Source organism: Prionailurus bengalensis, chromosome D4 (genome assembly GCF_016509475.1).
Source record: "Prionailurus bengalensis isolate Pbe53 chromosome D4, Fcat_Pben_1.1_paternal_pri, whole genome shotgun sequence".
NCBI lineage: Eukaryota > Metazoa > Chordata > Mammalia > Carnivora > Felidae > Prionailurus > Prionailurus bengalensis.
The window spans coordinates 93,825,978-93,847,942 of NC_057359.1; the positions used below are offsets into that span (position 1 = coordinate 93,825,978).

The following is a 21,965-nucleotide window of genomic DNA, read 5'->3' on the forward strand; positions in this document are numbered from 1 at the left end:
TATGTTTAAAGATTCCACACCATGATCAAGGTGTTTCAATATAAGGAGATCAGTCATCCACACAACACAATACACAGGAATGAGCTGTGGATACAAGCAACAACTTGCATGGACCTCAAGGACATCGTGCTGAATGAAAGAAGGCACACGCCAGGAGGAAAAAGAAACAATAATACACTCCATTCATAAAGCACAGTGGAGAAAATACACGATAACTGCAATTGACATAGAGCACGTGACAAAAGCCAACACTCTTTCATGGTAGAAACACTCATGAAACCGTAGGTAGGAGGGAACTTCCTCAACACAATAAAGGGTAATCATGGAAAGACGCACAGCCAACATCACACTCAACAGTGAAAGACGAAGCTTTTCCTCTAAGACCGGATATAATACAGGACTACCTGCTTCCACCGCCACTAGAAATAAAAGGCATTCAGACTGGAATTGAAGAAGTAAAACTCTATTTGCACATGATATGATCCTGTGTATAGCAAATCCCAAAGAATTCACAAGAACATGACTAGAGCTAATAAATTCAGGAAAGTTGCAAGGCACTAGATCAGCAATCAAAACGTTATGTTCCTGTGCACCTGCAGTGAACAATCTGAAAAGGAAATTAAGAAAGCACTTCCATTGAAAATAACATTAGGGCTGGGACGCTTGGCTGCCTCAGTCTGTGGAGCATTTGGCTCTTGATCTTGGGGTTGTGAGTTCCAGCCCCACGTTGGGCACAGAGCTTATTTTAAAATAAAAACACCATCTAAAAGAATAAATAGGGATAAATTTAAGGATGTAATGTACACCAAAAAGTATAAAACATTGCTAAAATAAAGAAGATCTACATAAGTGGAAACATCCTTTGTTCATGCATAGGAATACTTTATTTTTTATTTTTTCAATGTTTATTTTAGAGAGAGACAGACAGAGCATGAGCGGGGGAGGGGCATAGAGAGAGGGAGACACAGAATCCGAAGCAGGCTCTGGGCCCTGAGCTGTCAGCAGAGCCCAACGCGGGGCTCGAACTCACAAACCGTGAGATCATGACCTAAGCCGAAGTCGGACACTTAACCAACTGAGCCCCCCCAGGCGCCCCAGGAATACTTAATTTTAAGACGTCAATGCTAGACAAAAATGATCTACAGGTTCAGTGCCATCCGTCTTAGAATTCCAACAGCCTTTTTTGCCAAAATGGAAAATGAATTCTCAGATTAATGTGGAATTGCAAGGAGCCGCAAATAGCCAAGATATTCTTGAAAAAGAACAAAGTCGGACAACACGGACTGCCCGATTAAAAAACTTACGACGAAGGCATGGTACTCCGAGCAGTGTGGTGCTGGCGTAGTGACAGACACGTGGTTGTCACTGAAGGGAGAGCCCAGAAACGAACACATACACGGATGGCCGACTGATGTTCTGCGAGGGTACATAGGTTTACTCTGGGGAAAAGAACCTTGTCCTCAACCAATGGTGATGGGAAAACCGGATTTCCACATGCAAAGAATGGAGCTGGACCTTACTTCCCACCACATACAAAACACCAACTAAAAACCGATCAGCAACCCAAAGAGCGAAACCATCTGGCGCCTAGAAACAGCAGCAACAGCAATACGGAGACAGGTCTGCACCCAGCGGGCCTCACAGGGCTTCTCACGCCACAACCCAGAAGCACAAGCACCGGCCCAGTAGGACTTCGTCAAAAGCTGTGCATCAAAGGACGTGGAGTGCACAGAACCAAAGCCCACAGAACGGGAGAAAGTATTTGCAAACAACATAGCTGATAAGGAATTTATATCTAGAATACGTTTTTTTAAATGTCCAGAACAATAAAAAAGTAATGCTCAACAACAGATAAAAGCACCTTTCTGACACGAAAGGGGGCTCAGCGTGTAGCGTGTGTAACTGAGCGTGCACACAAATGTGGCCCCGACCTCACGTGCAGCTCGCTCAGACCCAGATCACGGGCACCTGTGCGGGGTTCCCTCTCGTCCACACCCGCTGCTCTGCTGCTTGCAGCTTCGAGGGCTGAAGGGCAGAGCAGGTGGGGGGAGACAGGGCCTGTCTCCCCAGATTTGTGGGCTGTGGAGGCGGGAATCAAGACCCAGCTTTGGCCCCAAAGCCACTGTCCCCCCTCCCCAGGGAGTCGGAAGAAGGGCTTCTGGGCCCCCAGACGTACCCGCAAGCTCCGGGCCACCAGGTAAGGCAGGACAGTCAGAATCGGAATCCCCTTCTGGGCCTTCCCGGTGCTGCCGGAGGGTTTGGAGGGAAGGATATGCTGGGTCTGCAGCCGGGGTAGGAGGGTCAGGCAGCCGAGCTGAGAGGGGAGGACGAGAGGAGGGCCTGCCTGGGGAGAGGCTGCCATCCAGGGGGAAGGAGCCGTGAGCCCTTCTGTCCTGTCCTGGCTTCTACCCTGCAGAGGCCATGGAGACCCTGCGAGGGCAGCTCTCTACTCAACGCAGGACAGGCAGCCCTGGGTGCGGGTCCCGGGACACAGGAACAGGGACACGGGGAGACGGGGACATGGGAGCTTGGGGGCATAGACACAGGATGGGGACAGGGGGACACAGGGAGAGGGACATGGCACAGGGACACAGGGACTGGGACATGGGATAGGGACACAGGGACGGGGACAGGGGCACAATGATGGGCAAGGGACACGACACAGGGATGTGGGGACACAGGGATGGGGACATGGGGTCCCAGGGACCCAGGGGCAGGGACAGGGGATGGGGCCACAGGGACGGGGACAGGGAAACAATGGTGGGCAAATAGGGCTAGGGACACGGGGACATGAGGGACACAGGGAAAGAGGGACAGAGACACAGGGATGGGGACACAGGGGTATAGGGACAGAGGGACACGGGGATGTGGGAACGCAGGACCACAAGGAGCGGGGCACGGGACAAGGACAGGACATGGGGATGGGGGCACGGGGACAGGGACACAGGGATGTGGGGATCGGGACAGGGACTGTGCAATGATTGTGGTGTGGCATTCGGTGACCATGGGGTGACCACACCCCTGGGGTGGTATGACATGATCAACAGTCATTGTCACCATGCTGGTTGCCACAGTGACAGTCCTGGGACAGTGTGTGGGGCAGCTAACTGGCTGCTCCCCAATCAGCCTGGCTTGGGGCCCCGGGTTCTCAGGCTGCAGCCAGAGCGCGGGACCCCAGCCTTGGCCTGTCCCAGTGCTAGACAGGCCAGACCTGGGCAGAGACGGGTGGTGCTGGCCAGGGACAGTCTTGGCACGGGGACAGGTGGCTCACCTTCCCTTTGTGGCCTTGGGCAGGGGGTGGCTCTGCTGATCTGGCCCCTCACGCATGCCCAGGACTGGATGCCAAGGGAGAGGTGGCCCCCCTGGTGTCTGGGCACTGGGTACCTGCCGCAGCCCCTAGCACTGAGGAGCCGGTGGAGGGAATAGCCTGAGGGGCTGGGGTCAGGGTCCCAGCTCCCAGCAGGGGCCTGGGGCCACCGCCTCCCGACCTGGGCTCTCGGCAGCTGCGTGTCTGCACCGTCCGAGCCCCTGCCTGGGCTCCGAGGCCCCTCCTGCCGCCACAAGGCCTCACACTGTCGCTTGGACAAGCCCCTTCCTCAGAGCTGCTTGCCTTCTGCGTGAGCCCCCTCCTAGCTGCCACCACCCCATCTTCCCGAGGCTCCCCCACTTCTCCTCAGGGGTCAGCCCATGTGGCCTTCGCAGCCCTGCCCTCAAGAGGCCGCCCTCCCCCGCGGGCCTTCACTAGGGGCGCAACGTGGCCCAGGGCATCACCCAGCGGCCCCAGCGGCCCAGAGGCTGGGAGAGGCCTGGGTGTGTCCCGGCTGGGCAGGCGTTGGGGGGGGGGGGGCAGCTGGGACACTGGCAGGTCTCTCCCACCTCCCCGTGACTCAGCAGTGGCCCCTAGAGGACAGGTGGCTGGGTGCACGTCCCCTGCCCCAACACGACGGCCTGGAGCCCTCTCCCGCTTCCTGTGTCTCCAAGGTGACCGTCTCCGTAGCGACACGGTGGGTGGCAGGAACCTGGAGGACCCGGAGAAAAGGCATCACGAGCCCGGTGGGGCGGGGCGGGGGAGGTCGGGCCCAGAGTCCAGCCCCGCCCGGGCTGTCACGTGAGGGTGGCACGCCGGTCATGTGACCGCAGCCCGCGGCAGAGCGGAGATGGGGACCCAGCTCCCGCCGGCCCTTCCCTGGGCCCTGACCCTGCTGCTGGCACTGGGGCTGTGCAGGCCGGATGCTGGGGGTGAGTGCGGGCCCGTGGGCGCCCCCCGCCGCCGTGCCCAATGTCCCCATGCGCTGAGCACCGCGCCTCTCCAGCCCACAGAGTCCCCCAGTGTGACTTCCAGGAGGGCTACTTTGAGCAGCTTCTGGACCACTTCAACTTCGAGAGGTTCGGCAACAAGACCTTCCTCCAGCGGTTCCTGGTGTCAGGTGAGGTGGCCCTGGGGGTCCCGGGGCCCTGAGGTCCCGCCCTGTGCCTCACCTGCCGCCTCCCGCCTCCGCCCGACAGAGAAGTTCTGGAAAAGGGGCGAGGGGCCCATATTCTTCTACACGGGCAATGAGGGCAACGTGTGGTCCTTCGCCAACAACTCGGGGTTCATCCTGGAGCTGGCGGCACAGCAGGGGGCCCTGGTCGTCTTCGCGGAGCACGTGGGTACCCACACTGGTGGCAGGGGAGGGCGGGCGAGGGCGGGCGAGGGCGGGCGGGGCCCGGGCTCAGCGTCTCCTCGGCCACCTGCAGCGGTACTACGGGAAGTCGCTCCCTTTCGGAGAGCGGTCCACACAGCGCGGGCACACGGAGCTGCTGACCGTGGAACAGGCCCTGGCCGACTTCGCGAGGCTGCTCAACGCGCTGCGGCGGGACCTTGGGGCCCAGGACACCCCCGCCATCGTGTTCGGTGGCAGGTGGGTTCTCGCCCGTCTCATTTCTCCCTGAGGCACAAACACGTGGCCGGCCCCAGGGCCAGAATTTCTGGGAGACGCGAAAGTCTCAGGTCCTCCTGGGGCCACCGTGGGCTCCAACAAGGGAGAGCGGAGAGGGGTGTTGGGGAGGCTGTGGCCCCAGGCGCTCTGTGTCCCCGCCCAGCTACGGGGGGATGCTCAGCGCCTACATGAGGATCAAGTACCCGCACCTCGTGGCTGGGGCGCTGGCAGCCAGTGCACCCGTTGTGGCTGTGGCCGGCCTCGGTGACTCCTACCAGTTCTTCCGGGATGTCTCGGCGGTGAGTGAAGGTTCTGGGGCCCACGGGCCGGACCAGGCTGTGGTGGCAGCTGCCACGATCCTCCTTTCTCCAGGACTTTGAAGGCCAGAGTCCCAAGTGTGCCCAGGGCGTGCGGGACGCATTCCGGCAGATCAAGGACTTGTTCATACAGGGAGGTGAGCAGTCCCCCCCACAACCCACTGACCGCCCCTCGCCTCCCTCCTTCCCCCCAGTCCTCACCCAACAGCAGCCTCCGAAGGCCATCGTCCCGCCTTCTTCTGGCAGCTTATGACACGGTCAGCCAGGAGTTCGGCACCTGCCAGCCCCTCTCCGGCCAGAAGGACCTGACCCAGCTCTTCGGGTTTGCCCGCAACGCCTTCACGGTGCTGGCCATGATGGACTATCCGTACCCCACCGACTTCATAGGGCACCTTCCTGCCAACCCGGTCAAGGCAAGGAGACTCTGGCTGGGATCTGTGGACAGAGAGGGGCCCGGCCGCCCCGGGGTGGCCAGTGGTGGCCAGCCCGAGAGCCTTGAAGCCACTCTGGGGCCTGGGACCAACGAAGGGTGAGCTGGGGAGAGGGCTGCAGGCCCAGAGTGTGGGTCTTTGGTTGGCACCCCTAGGTTGGCTGTGACCGGCTCCTGAGCGAGACCCGGAGGATCAAGGGGCTCCGAGCGCTGGCTGGTGCGTCTGCCCCTCGGCCCTGGGCCTGGTGCTGAGCGTGGTGGGGGGGGGGTGTGTGTGGCTTGGGGGGCAAGGGTCACGTGGAGGCCAGGAGCACAGCTGCCCCCGTGCAGTCCCTAGCCCGGTGGGGGCCGGTGGGGGAGGCTCTGCTCCACGGGGTCTCCGACAAGTTCCAGCCTGGCCACCGCCTGGCCACCCTCAGCAGCCGGAGCAGCAGCTGAGAACCCCGCCCCCAGGAGCCCCACGCCTCACGGGCACGTGTCCCCCACCGAGGGGGCAGGGTGGCCGTGCAGGCCCCCGGCCCCAGCGCCCCTCTCACCAGGGCTGGTGTACAACTCCTCGGGCACGGAGCCCTGCTATGACATCTACCGACAGTACCAGGCCTGCGCGGACCCCACAGGCTGCGGCTCGGGCCCTGACGCCAAGGCCTGGGATTACCAGGTCCGGGGGTGCCGCACGGGGGTGCGGGGTGAGGTCGCCCGCCCCGCCGGGCTGACCTCGCTGTGTGGCGTCCCACAGGCCTGCACCGAGATCAACCTGACCTTTTCCAGCAACAACGTGACCGACCTCTTCCCCGACCTGCCGTTCACAGACGGCCTCCGCCAGCAGTACTGCCTGGACACGTGGGGCGTGTGGCCCCGGAGGGACTGGCTGCGGATCAGCTTCGGGGCGGGAGGTGAGGCTCGAGATGGTGGCATCCTTCCCTCTGTGCTGAGCTGACCCCCCCCCCACTCCCTGATCTCCGTGGCTCAGACCTGGGGGGCTGGGCCCACTCTCCACCCCCACATCTGTGCTTTCAGACCTCAAAGCTGCCAGCAACATCATCTTCTCCAACGGTGACCTGGACCCCTGGGCAGGGGGCGGGGTGAGTCTCCTGGGTTCGCCAGACTCCACTCAAGAACCGGCTCTGCCCTCGCCAGGCTGCACACGTGGTTCTGTGGGTTCTGTGCCGCCTTCGCTCTTGTTCCCGCTTTATCCCCTCCTCTCCTTTGCTTTTTTCCCTGACTTCTTTGCGTGAACTGACATCTGGCTCGTTCATCTCCGTCCTTCCCTTTCAATGAGGCCGTTCAAGGCCACGTAGTCTCTTTAAGTCATGGCCTCGGCTGTGCCCCACGGGCTGGGACACGAGGCCCTGGAGCAGGTGGCACCGGGCGGGCAGAGGTGGGGTCGGCCATGGCCCAGAGCACGGCGAGTAGCCGACGGAATGTCCTTTGACTGACACAGATACAGAGAAACCTCAGCACCTCCGTCCTCGCTGTCACCATCCGGGGGGGAGCCCACCACCTAGACCTCAGGTGCAGTCCCGCCCCGGCAGAGGAGCGATGTGGGGCCCCAGGCGGTGGCCGGGTGTGGGCTGAGGTGGGGTGAGGCGAGGCTCGGGCCTGCTGCCCGGCTGAGGCCCCGCGCCTTCTCCTTAGAGCGTCTCACCCACAAGACCCCACGTCTGTCCGGGAGGCTCGCAGGCTCGAGGCCAGGCTCATCGGCGAGTGGGTGGCCGCAGCCAGAAGAGAACAGCGGCTGCAGCTGGCCGAGCGTGGGGGACTTGGGGGGGCTGAGGAGCGCTCCCAGACTCGGGACCGGACAGGCCCGCTGGGGAGCAGCTCAGGGCGCTGGGGGTGAGGGGCTAAGGCCAAGGGAGGGGCCAAAGAAGCATCTGGTGGCCTGGCTGTGCACAGCACAGCGCAAAGCATGGTGTCTGTAGTCCTCATGGGGTGACAGACCGGGCACACTGCCACACCTCTCAAACCAGCCTCGTGTTTAATAAAACAAAGCCCTCAACCTGTGTGTGGTCTCAGGGCAAGGGGTGGGCACTGGGGCCCCCTGTGGCCGGCCCAGGCGTCCTTCTGGGTGGCCCACTGGAGAGGGGGGCCACAAAGCTCTACCCACGACTGCTACCGCAGCTGCACCCCTGGGTGGGCAGCTGCCAACCAGGCCCCTGGGTGCAGAGGGGCAGCCGACAGCCATGAGGGGGTACAGACCCCACTTCTGAGACAGGCCCTGGACACTGTTCCAGGCACAAAACACATGGGACTAGGGGCCAAGAGCAGAAGGCAGCCCCAAGAGCGGCCACCGGCCCCCAGGGCTGCTGGAGCGACAGGAGTATAGAGTGTCTGAGAACTGAGGTCCTGCCCAGCACTGGGAGCGTTGGTCTCGGCAAACGCAGAGAGACTCAAGCTTTTCAGGCAAAGAGGACCTTCCGGAAAGAGTATCATATAGAGAGAGCTGGGCCTGCCACCTGGTTCCAGGAGGCAGGATCCCAAGCAGAAGCTGGGGTTTGTTTCTGGAAAAGCACCCTGAGTCCGTGCTCAAGGAGGGAAGCAGCAGGTGCTGGAGGAGGAGCAGGTACAGGGCATCAGCTCCCACGGGAACCTGGACTCCGTGTCCGCACCGCCTCCTCCCAGCTCTCCAGCCTGATGGTGACCGTGGGAGTGTGACGTATGCCCAACCCACGGCTCAAGGAACACAGGTTCCATCACAGACACGGGAGACACCAGTCAGGGCAAATCCACGTTTATGCTGCCTGGAAAGTCCGTTCTGTCGGGTGGTCCAGGAGCAGGATGAACTTGTCCACCCGCCCCTCCTCGCCCCTGCAGGGCCGGGGGAGGATCCCTGAGTCCAACATGTAAACACCACAGCCGGCCAGGTGCCCGGATTCGCAGGAGGTCACAAGTGCCCCCCCAGGACTCCCGGGTCAGGGCACATTCACAGACTCTGAGACCCCGGGCTGAACCGCATGTCGGGCTGTCCCTTCAGCTCATCTCAGAACATGTGTGGGTCCAGGAGACCCAGAGCGGCCCCAGGGGACAAGCAGAGACCCTGGGGCCACACAGAAGACGTTTGGGGATCAGGAATGTAAGTCGTGATTCAAGCAGGAAGGTCCCCAGCAGGTGGGGCCTCGGGGATTCACGGCGCTGACCTCACGACACCGTCCGGCGTCATGAGAACCACAAGCCAGAAGTGCAAAGCCAGCGGCAAAGCACCGGGCGCCCAGCTGCCCTGACCACCTCTGAGACCCTGAGATGTCAGGCTCGGTAACCCCCTGGGGAATGTCATCAGCCTGACCCTGGAGCACGGACGGTCGGCCGAGGGGACACGCTGCGGCCAAGGTCAAGAGGGCGAACCTACCCAAGGCCAGGGTTCCGAGGACAGGTACCCACAGACGCGAGATGTGTGAGGCCCCCGGGCAGTGCCCACAGGGGGGGTCACCCCACCCTAGGCGGGGCCCAGATGGGCAAGGGGTGAGCCTCAGTGTTGAACACGTAGGCGTCCAGGCTGAGCAGGGCCGGGTCGTCGGAGAAGAGCAGGTACAGGTACTTGAGCGTCTCCCCCAGAAAGAAGCTCTCCATCTTGTCCCGGGGCTGGGGATTGAGGGGATCCTGGACGTTGCTGATGGAAGAATAGCCACCCGAGGGGACCTGCACGAGAGCGGAGACCGCGGCGTCACCACGGCCGCAGGCCCAGCCAGCTCCCCACGCCGGGCTCGGCCCTCGGGGGCGCCGGCGGCCGCAGGGCCCCCCGGCCGGGGCCCCTGCGCCTCACCGCGGCACCCGTGGCCAAGGGCCGGGTCTGAGGCAGACGACCCCAAGGTCCGCCGGGGGACCGGCCTCCCCCCCGGGAGCCCAGCCGCAGCTCCTCCAGACGGCCCCTCAGAGACGCCAGCCGCCCTCACGTGACCCGACGTGCAGCCCGTGCTCCGGAACCCGGAGGCGGCCTCCCGAAGGCCCCCGAGCACCTGAGGCGGCCGGGACCCACCGCCCGGCCGGCCGCCACAGGGCGTACGCGGGTCGGGTTTTGGCGCTCGCGCTCTGCCGGGGTGGGTGGCGGGCCCCGGACACGGCGTGACCTCCGAGCCCCGGCCCAGACCGCGAGACGGGTGTCGGGGCCACGGTCACGGCACCGTCTGCGGTGGGAAAGGGCTGCCCGGGGCCACACGGAGGATCCGGGAGGAGAGTCGCCCTGTGCACACGGGGCCACAGAGCCTGGGGCGCGTGGCGCCGAGCTCCCGAGGCCACGGCGAGCCCGCACCGCCCCCGCCCCCGCCCCCGCCCCCCTCTGGCTGCCCCGGCTAGGGGCGAGGGACTCAGGGCTGGGCTGGGCAGGGCAGGCGCTCACCCGCGTGTACTTGTTGAAGCTCTGCAGGATCTCCCAGCCCCAGTCCTGGTACTTGCGCTCTCCCGTGAGGCGGTGCAGGTAGAACAGACTCTCCACCGTCTCGGGCCGCAGCAAGTTGTGCCTGTCGGCCGGCTGGGCGGGAGGGATGGGGGACACGACGCGGGCTGAGCTCGGCCGGCTGGGGTGGGGGGGCACGGGAGGAGCTAGGCCGAGCCCGCAGGGCGCCCCCACGCCCAGACCCCGGCCCGGCTCACCTTGACCTGCACGTCCTTGCGGTCGCTCTGGGGGTACAGGTTGAAGTGCACGATTTCGGGGCTCAGCCCCGTCTCCATCTGGCGGTTCATCTGGTAGCAGGTGTCCATGAGCGCCCGGGCCAGCTCCATGTGGTCGGCGGGCAGGCCGTGGTGGGCGCCCAGAGCCAGCGTCCCTGGCAGGAAGCACACCAGGTGGTCCTGAAACCAGAGCGGTTTCCTCACCACTGTGAGTCGGTGGCCACGTGGGGCAGGGGCGGGGGCGGTGGCGGGGGCCACGCCGGGTGCAGGGTGCACCGGGTGCAGCGCTCCCTCAGGCCCCCCGCATCCCCAGGGGTCGACGGGCCCAGACGGGGACTCCTCGGGGCCCACAAGGGCAGGAACGTGGAAAGCGACTCCACTACGGGCCAGGCCCCTGGAGCTCCACGTGGGCAGGGGGGAGGGTGGCGGATGACACCCGCCTGCCAGGGGAGCGGATGCTGACCCGGGTCTGGCCCTGACCCCACAAACACTGATGGAGTACCAGGGACAGGGGAAAAGTAACTAGACCCAGGGCAGAGGGCAGAGGGCAGGGGGGAGGAGAGAGGGGAGGGGGGAAGGGAGGGGGGAGGGGGGAGGGGAGGGGCGGAGGAAAAGGGGGGGAGGAGAGGGGGGAGGGGGGAGGAGGAGAGGGGGGAGGGGGGAGCAGGAGAGGGGGGAGGGGGAGCAGGAGAGGGGGGAGGGGGGAGGGAGTGGAGTCTTGGGTGGGGGGGGGCCCTGGGGAAGGCACAGGGTCCCCAGGGGACGGGAGCGGCACCCCGGGGGAGGGGCCGGGGACCCATCAAGGACCCCAGCCCCCTTGCCGCACACCGCCGCGCAGTCCATCGTCGACCTGTGAGGGCTCACGCCCCACGACCAGAATCTGAGCCATCTCTCCAACGTCCAGACTCGCGAAGCCATCGGGGGCCCAGAAAAACGGGTGGGTGCCGCCCCCTACGCCCCACCTGCATCACGACCGTGCTCACCATCTTGGCGCTGAAGCGGCCGTGGGCCAGCTCCCCCACAAAGGTGAGCTTCCTGGGCTCAGACCTGCGCAGCAGGTGCCTTTTGATTCCCTCGACGGCTTCGAGGTAGTCTTCCAGTAACCTGTGAACCGGCAGGCCCCGTGGGCTCACGCCAGGTGGGTGCGCGGCCCGACCCCCCGCCCGGCTACCCAGGAGCGGGCACGTGGCCACGAGCTGCCATCCCCACGCTAGTGGCCAGGAGGCCTGGCCCTGTCTGGGGTGGCACCACGCCAGCCTGGGGATGCAGGCTCGTGGCAGTCGGCGGCCTGGGGCACACACGGGGCTGTGCCCGCCGCTCCCCCAACAGGGTCGTCCCTCTCAGCCGGCCCCCGTGGACCACCCGGGACCCCACGTGCCCACCAGGGTTCTCCCAACGTCCCCACGTTCAGGCGTGGGGAACTCCGGCTCCCCAGGCGTGATGCCCTGATCTCTGCCCGTAGGGGTCGGCCTCCTGGAGCTGCCCACCCCCAGCGGTCCTGGGTCGTGGTCACCCCCTGGCGTGAGACCTCAAGGATTTCCAGTCCCTTCACTAGAGGGACCTGTGTTTTCCCGACCGCACGACGGGGCTCCCCGAGGCACTGCCGTCTGGGAAAGCGCACGTCTGAAGCGTCAACCGGGCAGCGCGGGGAGGCCCAGGGGCCCCTGGCCACCTTCTGCTGGGGAGCGGACAAGCAGAGCCGCCTCCACGACCCCGAGGACGAGAGCTCGGCCGGTGAGCCGGGGGCCCCTCGGCCGGGCCCAGACCCCAGGCCCTGCCTGGCGCAGAGGGGCCGGGGACCTCCGTGACCCGCCAGGCGTCCTCTCTGGCACGAAGGCCGTGCCGGGAAGAGACACATCCCCCGCGGAGGGGCCGGGTCCGGGTCCGGCACGGCCGCTGCCTCCTGACCGAGAACTCGGGACAAGGGGAGCCTCGGGGACCCCGTCCCCGAGGCAGCAGAAACAGGCCTCACTGCGTCTCCTTCTTTCCGCCCTGGATCCACTGCTTCAACAGGTACTCGTAGTAGCTGTCGGCCCTGGCGCCCAGAGTGAACACTCCCATGTGAGTGAAGAGGCCGCTGTGCGTGTTGATGAACATGGGCACCAGCCCGTCCTTCTTCCCCGACAGGGAGTGCACACGCCTCGTCACCTCCTCCGCGGCCTCCTGGGACACACACACACACACACACAAGGGGAGAGTGCGGGTGAGCCAGGGGGACGGGGCTGCTGGACCTCGGGCCAGCCGAGGAAGGCGGGCCTCGTCGGCTCACCCCTCCTCCGTGACAGGCGGGCCCGTTCCCAGCGGAGGCCGGAAGAGGCCGGAAGAGGACGGAAGAGGCCGGTGTCCCGGCCCACGGCGCTCCCCTGCCGGGCTGCACCGGGCAAGGGCTTCTGAGGGTGGCCCCGGCCACGCGGCAACCAGGTCCCCACCCTCACACGCGGCTGCCTCGATGAGCGGGCAGATGCCGAGGGCCCCGAACACGGGGCTGGGCTCCTCCTCCTGGCAGGGGACCGTGTCTGAAGGCCACAGCCGCGGTCCCCGGGACCTCCTGCCCAGGCGTGGCCGTCTGCTCCCGCTCGCTGGAGGGAAGGCAGGCGCGTCTGCTTCCGAGCCCGCGGTCGTCGCGGCACACCCGCCCGCCGATCCCGTTCATCCTTCGAGACCCAACCAACCTCAGCTCCTCCCGGGCAGCGCCACGCATCTGTGCTCCACGGCCCTGTGCGCGTCTGCTCACGGCGCTCGGGACCCTGCCTGGGGAGTGCCTTCCTGGCCTCCGCCCGCCACGGACGCCCGCCCCCTTTTACAAAGTCCTCTGAGGCAGGGGCGGCTTCAATCTCCCTTGGGTCTCCAGCAGCTACAGGGATCCGGCATCGCCACGGCGCCCGGCCGGCGTCTCAGAGCAAGCAGAGAGACGCTGAGCTTCCGGGGTACGAGCCGACGACGGGAAAGCCGCTACTCCGCCGACAAGCAGACAGGCACCCGGACGCCCACCTCCACCCGGGAGATGAACACGGGGCCTGTGGGCGTTGGGAAAACGCCACACGTCATCAGGACAAAATCCACAGCCCAGAGGAGGCACCCTCACGTGCCCACCGCGAAGGCTACCGAGAAAGACCGGGGGACAAGCGCGGGCTGCCGCGGAAACGCCGGAGCCCTGTGTGCGCCTGGAACCTTCTCCCGGGAGCGCCGCTCTTGCCACCCCCGCGTGGGAAACAACCCAGCTGCTCCTCAACGCACGAGAGCCCGGACAGCACGTGGTCCGCCCGCACGATGGCGGACCGCCGGGCCACGAAAAGGGATGCTTCGGACGCGTGCTACGACACGGGTGCGCTCCTCCCGGACGCTTCCAGCGCGGACGAAGACGTCACGCGTGGCGACAGAACCGGCCACAGACGGCCCACGCCGTACGTAGGACCTCACTCACGCCGAGCATTCCGAACAGAGAAAGCCACGCACGACAAGTGGATTTGCGGCCACCGAGGCGGGGGGCCCGGGCGGGAGCGCTAGGGTGCGCTGGCCTGCTTCCTGAGGCGAGGACCTGGTTCTGGAATCAGACGGCGGCAGCCGCTGCCCGCGTGGGACCGTGGCGCGACGTCCAAGCCAAGAGGCAAAACTTCCTGACGTTCAAATCGCAGCTCAGGTTTTTAAGGAAGAGGAAGAGTGACGAGGCAGAGCGCCAAGTCCAGAGGGTCCGCCGCGTGCTGGAGACTCACCCACAAGGAGAGGGACCCCGGCCAACGGGGTCGGGGCGAGGGTCAGGAGCGAGGTCCATGAGGACCGTCAGCGACGGGCTAGCGAGGCCGAAACCCACGACCGTGGGCCCCTGCCTCGCTCCCGGCACGGACCACCGCCGGGGGCCACCACAGCACGAGGCAGGGGGCAGTTGGGACCCCAGGGACACGGGCCCGCGCTCGGACTCAGCCCCCAGTCGGCGCCCTTCCCGCCCGCGCAGCTGAGGAAAGGCGAGGAACGAGGGACCGGAAAGCACACGGGACGGTGGTCCTGCGGCCCGGGGTCAAGTCCACGCACGCCTCCGCTTGGTGTGACGCCTCCGGCCGGCAGGCCGGCCCCCCGTACCTGAAACTTCTTACTCCCCGTGAGGCGGGAGAGCTCTCGGAACTCCAGCTGAATGCTCGTGACCTCGGCCACCGTGCTGTCCGAGGTCCAGCGGGGCGGGTGGGCGGCTCCGGTGCCGATGTTCACGTCCGAGTATGGGATCCTGGAGGGCGTCTGGAACGCAGGCAGCAGCCGATTCCCAAAGTCTTCCTGATGACGCGACACGACGAGGACCGAGGTTTCCCGTCACACGGCAGCCTCGGCTCCGTTCCACGACGCCCACCCTCCCGCCCCACCCCCGCCACCCCGCCACCCGTGCTCACCCCCGTAAGTGGACACGGGACCTCACTGGCTTCACGTGGCCTCGGCGCTCAACAGCGGCGAGACCGAGGAGCCCCGAGAGCACTTCCCCGCGGGTCGCCACGGTGACAGGGACCTTCCCACGCACGTGCGCGGGAGCGAGACCCAGACGACCGGGGAGACGGGAGACCCGGAACAGACCCCCGCCCCCACCCCCGGGGGCCCCTCGAGCCGCGGAACCTCCGCCGGCGCCCGGACACTCACGGCCTTCCTCAGGAAGAGGTCGTCCCCGGACAGGTGGTAGGCGCTCAGAAGGCCGCCCAGGATCCGGATCGTGCTCTCGAACAGGTTGACGTCCACGTCTTTCTGAAACCGGAGCTTCTTAGACACCCACTTGCGGGCTTCTTCAAACTCTGCGACGGGAGACGGGGTGGGAGCGGCAGTAGGTTACAGGTCCCGGCGCCCCCGTGACCGCTCGCTGGCTCTGGGGCCACGCGCGTCCTCGTGTCTCTCTCTCCCGAGGGGCCTCGCCATCACTTCCCGCGGCAAGGGGACACACCGCGGAGCCCCCTGCACCCGGAGGACGGGCAGCCAGCGTGCCGTCGTGAGCACCGACGCTGACGGGTAACGGCCACGGCACAAAGGGCCACGTGAGTAACTCAGGGGGAGCCTCTGGCCTCTACGGAACACCGGAAACGGACTCCGAGAGACCGATTCGGAAGTACCCAAAGACCCGTAGCCTCAGCCACACCCCATCCACGTGGCCTGAGAAGGGTGTGATGGAGAGACCTGGGACGCCGACGGCCTTGTCAGATCACGTGCCGCCTCCCACCAGGGAGCCCCTTTCCGGCTAGCACGGGCTGGAACTGCCCCCGGACGCCAGCCCAGGCCTTCGGCCGGGAGCCGAGGGGGCGACTGCCCTGAGCGTCCCCGGGACGCCTGCCATCAGGGGACAAAGCGACTGCCTGCCACCCAGGGGAAGGGAGAGCTCCTCAGACGGAAACAGTGGCGTCTACACCCTCCAGGGCACGGCTCGCTCACTCGCGCGCCCAAGCGTTCCACCGGGGGAACTTGGCCGCGTGCTCGGGGACGAGCAGGGTACCTTTTTTCAGACCCAAAATCCACATGGTGTCCAGGGCGTCAATCAGCGTGAGTCCCAGGCCAAACCACTCGCTGAAGGACCTGGACACGGGTTTCAGCTCGTCGTGGCCCCAGGCGAACTTGCGGTAGCCGGTCCACGCGTGGCGGAAGGCGTCTATCACGGCCCTCTGACGCTCGTTCGGGGAGGCTGGGAGGAAGACGGCGGGTCGTGGGGACCGGAACCGCCCAGGGTTCAGACACCGCCCCTCTGCAGCCCCAAGCCGCGGGGCGCTCAGTGGGGTGGGGGGACACCGTCCGGGGCCGCAGGTCGGCAGCGGACGACCCCGAAGGTCGGGGCGCGGCGCCGCCGGGCTCGGAGCCGCACGGCTGGACGCGGCTGCCAAGGTGGCGAGGCCTCCAGGGTCCACACGCGACGGCTCGGCCTCTCATCCGCCTGGCCTGCGCCCGTCCGCCTCCACCAGACGCCCGGCGGGCACGACCCTCTGGAGCTGCGGGGGACGCGCAGCGGGCGGAGGTGTTTGAGGCAGCAGACCGGTGCCTGCCGCTCCGCCACGGCAGCCGCGCTGTGCATTCCGGCCGGGGGAGCATCAGACGTGGCGGGCGGGCGGGCGGGCGGGGGGGCCCCGGTGACCTCCACGAGAGCGCCTCATCTCACAGGTGCCCACGTCGTGCGTGCCTCAGCAGCCATGGGTGTTTTCGGGGAGGGAACAGCGTGTGGCAGACACACCCAAGGCCGCCCCGGGGCCCTTCCAGGGTGGCCTCGACGCCGACCGAGAAGGTTTCTCCCCTCCACACGTCGGAGGACCAGGCACGCGTTACAGGGCCACCAGGCGGACAGAAACGTGGGCGTCGGCGGCTTCGCGACACGTGTCCTCTCGGTGTGGCCCGAGGCCCAGTCGTGTTGGCATCTGCGGCTTTGACATCGGTCCTCAGAGCCCCGCGACCGCTCTGCCTCCCCCCACACGCCCGGGCCGCCCGTCCCGGCTCTGGGCTCCTTCTTCCTCCTTCCCTCAGTGGCAACAGCGACAGGACTGGAGGGTCACAGCCTGGGCCCCAGGCTCAGCTGACCCGGCGCGAGCCCCCGCTCCGGGAGGCAAATGGCCGTGGCCGCTGCCGGCCTAACCTCGGTTCTCCCGTCCGTGGAACGGGCCTACGACAGACCGATGACCTCAAAGGCCGCCACGAGAACCAAAGCAGACAGGCCGCACGGAGCGTACAAAGCGCCAGTGCCCCGAGGGCCCTCCACTACAGGTGCCAGAACGCAGGACCCCAGGACCCCACCGAGCCGGGGCCGTGTCTCCACTCTCCCCAGGCCCCGCGCTGGCACGGACGCGGGCAGTTCCCGCACAGGCGGCCTGTGGCTGCCGCGATGGGCCTGGGACCGCGGGCCGCCGTGGAGCCCCATGCCCTCCCCAAGGCTCTACAGAGAGCTGGGGCCCGCCCGGGTGCCCAGCTGGGTGTCCACGCGCCCTCTCCGTCACCATGTCCGCGTGAGGCCCGACGGGGCGCAGGCGGGGCCTTACCTGGTTGGTTCTGAATCCCGGCGGCCTGTGAGGAAGGCTTGGCGGGGGGGCCCTCTGCCTTTCTCGAAGGGGGTTCGGTGCCCTGCTCCGGCTCGATCACTGCACCCCTCCAGCTTCAGGGAGAGGAGGAAGAGGAGTCAGCCGGCTTGAGGGCAGAGACGCAAACGCCCGCGGTCACAGCCTGGCTGGGCCCGTGGCGGCCCTCCGCTCCATGCGGCACGACGCGGAGAAGGCAGGGCCCCGCCCCCACCAGGGTCCCGCTCTCTCCACTGTCTGCTCTGAGAGGAGAAGCCGCTTCAGACAGCGCGCCGATCCTATCCCTTTGTTTTTCAGGAAACGTCAAGCGGACCGGCCTCTGCGCAGCTAGCGACCCGTGCTGCCTCGTCTCTGACGCTCCCTGTACCTGACCACCGTTCTCTGTGTGCTCTCTTCCTGACGAGCGTCGCCCACCACCTCGTCCCTCCGCCTCGTGTCATCCTGTCTCCGGTCCTTGGAGTCTTTGTCGGGGGCTCTAATCTGCAGGTTGGGCGGTCCCCGTCGGAAATGCCTCTGAGGCTTCTAGATCGAAACAAGAGCCACTCGTGAAAACAGTTCGATGGCCCAGGAGCTGCCACTCCGTTTCCACCTGGGATGCTCTCCCTATCAGACCCAACCCCACGGACCGCGTGGAATGGCTGGTGGCGCACGGCCCCCGGAGGAGGGGCCTTCCCGCTCCCACGGCAACATGCAGATTTGGCCAGAAGATCCTTTCTCACGATCTCTGGGCCCTGACCAACCGGGACGGAGACTGTGCCAACGGGCTGGCGCAGCCCTGGGCAGTGAGTTAGCATCCTGGCCCGGGAGGGTGTCAGGCCGTCACAGACCCTAAAGGTAGCAATAAAGGGTCAGAGCCACGTCCCCGTGGGTGGAGGCGCAAAGAACACTGTCCCGGGCCTGTGCCCCAGGACTCCCACCCTTTGTGCTCAGAACCGGGTGGCCAGGGCACCGGGTCCAGGGACGGAGCGCAGGGGCCCAGGCGTAGCCCGTCGTCAGCAGAGGGCAGGAGGAGGCCCCTCCTCCGCAGGACACAGCAAGGAGGCCGACTCAGGGATCGAACACATCTCTGCCGCTCAGTACCCACAGGACCCGTGAAGAGGTCCTCGTTGGAAAGACGCCAGTGCCACGGAGCCGGGACCCCCGTGGCCAAGAGAATGGGATCTGGCCGCACACAAAGCACCGGGGCCGACCCAGGCCTGGGGCACAAGTGCCGGAGTCCGAGCAGCAGCAAAGGTCCCAGCGGCCCCGCCACAAGGGGCCCCGCGCCCCGAGGCCCGGACCCGGGGAGCCGTGCACGCCGACCCCGGCCGCCACCACAGACGGGATCACGGGCCTCCCGAGCAACGGAAGCGTGCCTTTCGGCGGGCAACCGTGCAGGCGGGCTCTGCTCCCGTCGCCGTCACGAGAGCCCAGGTGCACGAGAGCGGCCAAGAGGAGCGAGAGACGTGCGTGTCGGCTCCACGAGGGAGGACGTGAGCTGTTTGACACACAGCCTCCGAGTAAGGCGGTTTGCAGAGAGACCTCCTGGCCGCTCCCCGTGGGGCCCGACCCCAGCCCCCTTCCCCGCCCACGCCCTCTGAAACTGCAGCTCCCTGAACGAGCCCAGCTCCCCCTGCCTCGGGCAGCGTCACTGGACTCGAGCCCTGCTCTCCCGACTCTACCCAGGGCCAGCGGCTGCCCAGTCTCCCACCGCAGTTCAGCGTCCCGTCCCCAGCCTCGTCCCCGGAGGCGACTGCTGTTCTCCTCCCGGGATGGACACCACGGGCCACCGGCCTGCTCCCGCCGGCCTGCCGCTCCTCCAGACAAGGGGCGGGTCTGTTTCGCTCGCCAGCAGGTAGCCAAGGGGAAGGAAGGAAAGAATATCCCTCCTCCTCGCCCCAAGCGTCATCCTACCGGCTCAGGACAAGGGGCGCAGGGCGCGAACATCAGACAAACAACAAGGGAAAGAACTGCTTCCCCCGTCCGTGTGGAACATCACGCGCGGTTCTGAAACGCCCGTGGGACCGACCCCGGTCGCAACCCCACGTGCAGTTCACCGAACACACCTGGGGTAAAAGCCCCGGCGAGTTTTCTGGATTAGCATCTGCCTTCTGAGGAGCCGGCAAGACGGGCGGATCTGCTGGTCTCACCTTCCGCTCTTCTGCTGACCCGCCGTCCACGGCTAAACGAGAGAACGGATTTTATCCCAAACGTGCCGCGCAGCCCCAAGGAGAGCCCGAGCGAGCGCGTGGAGGAACACGTCCGGGCGGGCGCTCCTCACCACGAGAGGACACCGTGAGACCTGGGGAAGGTCCTTTAAGCCAACTCAAGAACGGCCAAGGGTAACCAAACCTTCCTCAAAGCACTTGGCAGCTTCTGTCCTGCAGCCCAGCCCACACGGACCTCCCCTCAGCGGCTTCCCTCCCAGGAAGCGCGGACGCTGGCCTAGGTGCAGCTGCCTCCAGCCGCCTGCAGCAGCTCCTGAGCTTTCCTCCCCCACAGGGGTTCCCTACGCCCTCACCCAGACTGCCCGGGCCGCTCGGAACACACGGTAACACGTGTGAGGAAGTTCAGGGAGCGTGTCTGGACGGGGCACGCGACCTCAGGACCCGAACGTCTCCGTGAGGCACAGAGAACGGAGAGGCCGGCCCTTACACCGGACACCCAGGAAGCAGGCGGGCAACATCACATTAACTCGAGCCACGTTCCAGCAGGGTGGCGAAACACACTCTCGGCTCCTTTTCGCCGGCGCTTCTCGCCAATTCGCAGACGCTCCAGGCGCTGAAGGCGCACGGCCAGACCGCTTCTGCCCAGCCACCCGCAGTCAGTGACGCACACGCATGGGGTTGAGGCGCACGCGCAGCCGGTACCTCTCCACTGGTCAGCCACGCTGATGTAGGACAGGAGCCCGCAGAGCACGAGAAACGTGAGGAAGAAAAGGATCACGTTGCGCTGTAATCTCGACAGCTGCTTCCATTTCTACGGGACGGAAAACAACACAGCTGGGACCCGTGCGACCGCTGCAAATTCGGGGAGGACAGTGGGTAACTCCCAAGGTCCGGTTTCTGAACCGGGGGAAGCGCCCCGGCGGCAGAGACTGACGAGCCGCGGGGATATTCCAGACGGCATAGGGGAACGGAAATAAACAACAGACGCAGAAGCCATACGTGTCCTATCGCAGGCGCAGTGAGGAAAGGCTCGCGCGACGCGCGTGTTCCGTCTCAGGCAGCCGGCGGGACCCCGCATCTGCCCCGATGTGGGGGTGTCGATGCCCTGCAGCCCGAGACCGCGGGGCTCCTGACCCACCGCACCGAGGGGCAGCCTACAGCTTTCCCCCTCCCCGACCCCGCCCCGCCGAGCGCGGGCTGGAAAGACGGCCTGCGGCCGGCGACCACCGCTCCCCGGGCCCGGACGAGCGCCTGCGCTCCAGACAGGGGACGGCGGGCGGGCCGCGGGACCCCGGCCCGGCGCCGACCCTCACCCTCCAGCACGAGCGCCGCCGCCAGCTTTTGCTGCCGTCGTAGCTCTGGCCAAGGCTCAGCGTCACCGAGATGAAGTCCCGATGTGGCGCCGGCGGCGGCGGCGGATACATGACAGCGGTGGCGGCGGCCCGGGCGACCCCGCCCACTGGCGGCGTCAGGAGGCCGGGCTCTGAGAGGCGCCGGGGGCTTCGCTGGTCCGACACCCGCGGGCAGCCATCGCAGCGCCGTCCACGCCCCGCCCATCGCGCGCGCGGCCAATGCGCCTGCGCCGCGCCCTCCTATTCCCCACCGCGCCTGCGCCCGCCCTCGTGGCCCCCCTGCGTGCGTGTTTACGTCCCGCCGCGTCGGCGCACGGCCGCACCTGCGCCGTGAGGCGCTTGCCCGCCGGCGCAGAGCCTGGGACTCGGCTGGGCGCCGCGTCCCCGGGACCGGCCGGCTCCGTGGTGTTGGCAGGACGTCCGGCGCCCCGCGCCCCCGCTCCGCGGCTCGACTCCCGGCCCCGGGCGGACTTCCCGGCCCAGAGCTAGTGGGGGCCGCAGCTCAGCGAGAGGACAGCGCGTCCGGTGCGAGCCCGAGTCGAGGCGGGGCGGCTGTCGGTGTCCGCTCTTTGGAGCCGATGGGCTTGGGGGCGCGCGGACGACCGCCGCGGCGAGTTGTGCGCGCGTTTCCCCTCAGTAGACACGCGGCAGGGCGGAGCGAGCCCCGCAGCGCCGAGGGCCGTCCCCGCTCCTTGCCGGCCCCCTCGGGTGAGCCCGCCGCCTCCCGCAGTCCCGGCCGCCGCACTTAGGGGTGTGTGCGCCTCCCTGGCTTGTCTGAAGCTGCCCCAGAAAGCGTCTCCTGCTCTCCGTCCCCCACCCCTTCCCTAGCGGGGGTCATCCCCGAGGCCCCTGCGGGTCTTTTCCCCACACAGGGCTCTGCCGGTAGTGCCAGCGGTGCCCTCGTGCGTCCGTCCCTGCACATGCCGACAGCAGGGAGAAGGTGGTATCTGGAGGGTGGATCACCGGCTCTCCAGCTGAGGGCGCGGGAGCCCACCCCAGGAGATCTAGCCGGGGTGTGGTGGGGTGGTTCTGCCCCCCCCCCCCGCAGGGTGTCAGACTCACTAGGTGGTCCCTGGCCTCCCTGAGACCCTGGCGAAGAGCTGGGTGGGAGCTCGAGGGGACTCCTGGGCCGCCCAGAGCAGGTGCGGGCTCAGCGTGTGGACTCTTGCTCTCTTGGATGCA

The 21,965-nt window shown here is 66.5% G+C and overlaps 2 protein-coding genes across 8 annotated transcripts; one reads left to right on the forward strand and one right to left on the reverse strand.

Moving 5' to 3' along the window:
* Positions 1-3,906: 3,906 nt before the first annotated feature.
* DPP7 (dipeptidyl peptidase 7) lies at positions 3,907-7,662 on the forward strand. 6 transcript variants are annotated; one of them, XR_006295007.1, is made up of 13 exons: positions 3,907-4,239; positions 4,314-4,427; positions 4,507-4,646; positions 4,738-4,901; positions 5,083-5,218; positions 5,292-5,373; positions 5,483-5,649; positions 5,823-5,883; positions 6,089-6,324; positions 6,435-6,559; positions 6,684-6,748; positions 7,108-7,178; positions 7,302-7,343. XR_006295007.1 is itself a non-coding variant. In XM_043565869.1 (13 exons), the coding sequence occupies exons 1-13, from the start codon at positions 4,158-4,160 to the stop codon at positions 7,501-7,503; spliced, it is 1,677 nt and encodes a 558-aa protein (XP_043421804.1). In that variant the 5' UTR covers positions 3,920-4,157; the 3' UTR covers positions 7,504-7,662. The 6 variants fall into 6 exon arrangements, 5 of the variants coding, with proteins under 5 accessions (XP_043421803.1, XP_043421807.1, XP_043421804.1 ...); XM_043565869.1 differs by having other exon boundaries at positions 3,920-4,239; positions 6,403-6,559; positions 7,302-7,662; XM_043565873.1 differs by having other exon boundaries at positions 3,931-4,239; positions 6,206-6,324; positions 6,403-6,559; positions 7,302-7,662.
* Positions 7,663-8,378: 716 nt separating this feature from the next.
* On the reverse strand, positions 8,379-20,996 carry LOC122475133 (endoplasmic reticulum mannosyl-oligosaccharide 1,2-alpha-mannosidase-like). Of its 2 annotated transcripts, none has more exons than XM_043566840.1 (13): positions 20,745-20,996; positions 20,134-20,242; positions 19,330-19,445; positions 17,652-17,806; positions 17,249-17,361; positions 15,727-15,912; positions 14,889-15,037; positions 14,346-14,534; positions 12,241-12,431; positions 11,252-11,372; positions 10,251-10,448; positions 9,997-10,128; positions 8,379-9,299 (listed from the first exon to the last, which is right to left on the reverse strand). In XM_043566840.1, the coding sequence occupies exons 1-13, from the start codon at positions 20,853-20,855 to the stop codon at positions 9,087-9,089; spliced, it is 1,983 nt and encodes a 660-aa protein (XP_043422775.1). In that variant the 5' UTR covers positions 20,856-20,996; the 3' UTR covers positions 8,379-9,086. The 2 variants fall into 2 exon arrangements, with proteins under 2 accessions (XP_043422775.1, XP_043422776.1); XM_043566841.1 differs by having other exon boundaries at positions 14,346-14,498; positions 20,745-20,993.
* Positions 20,997-21,965: the final 969 nt, after the last annotated feature.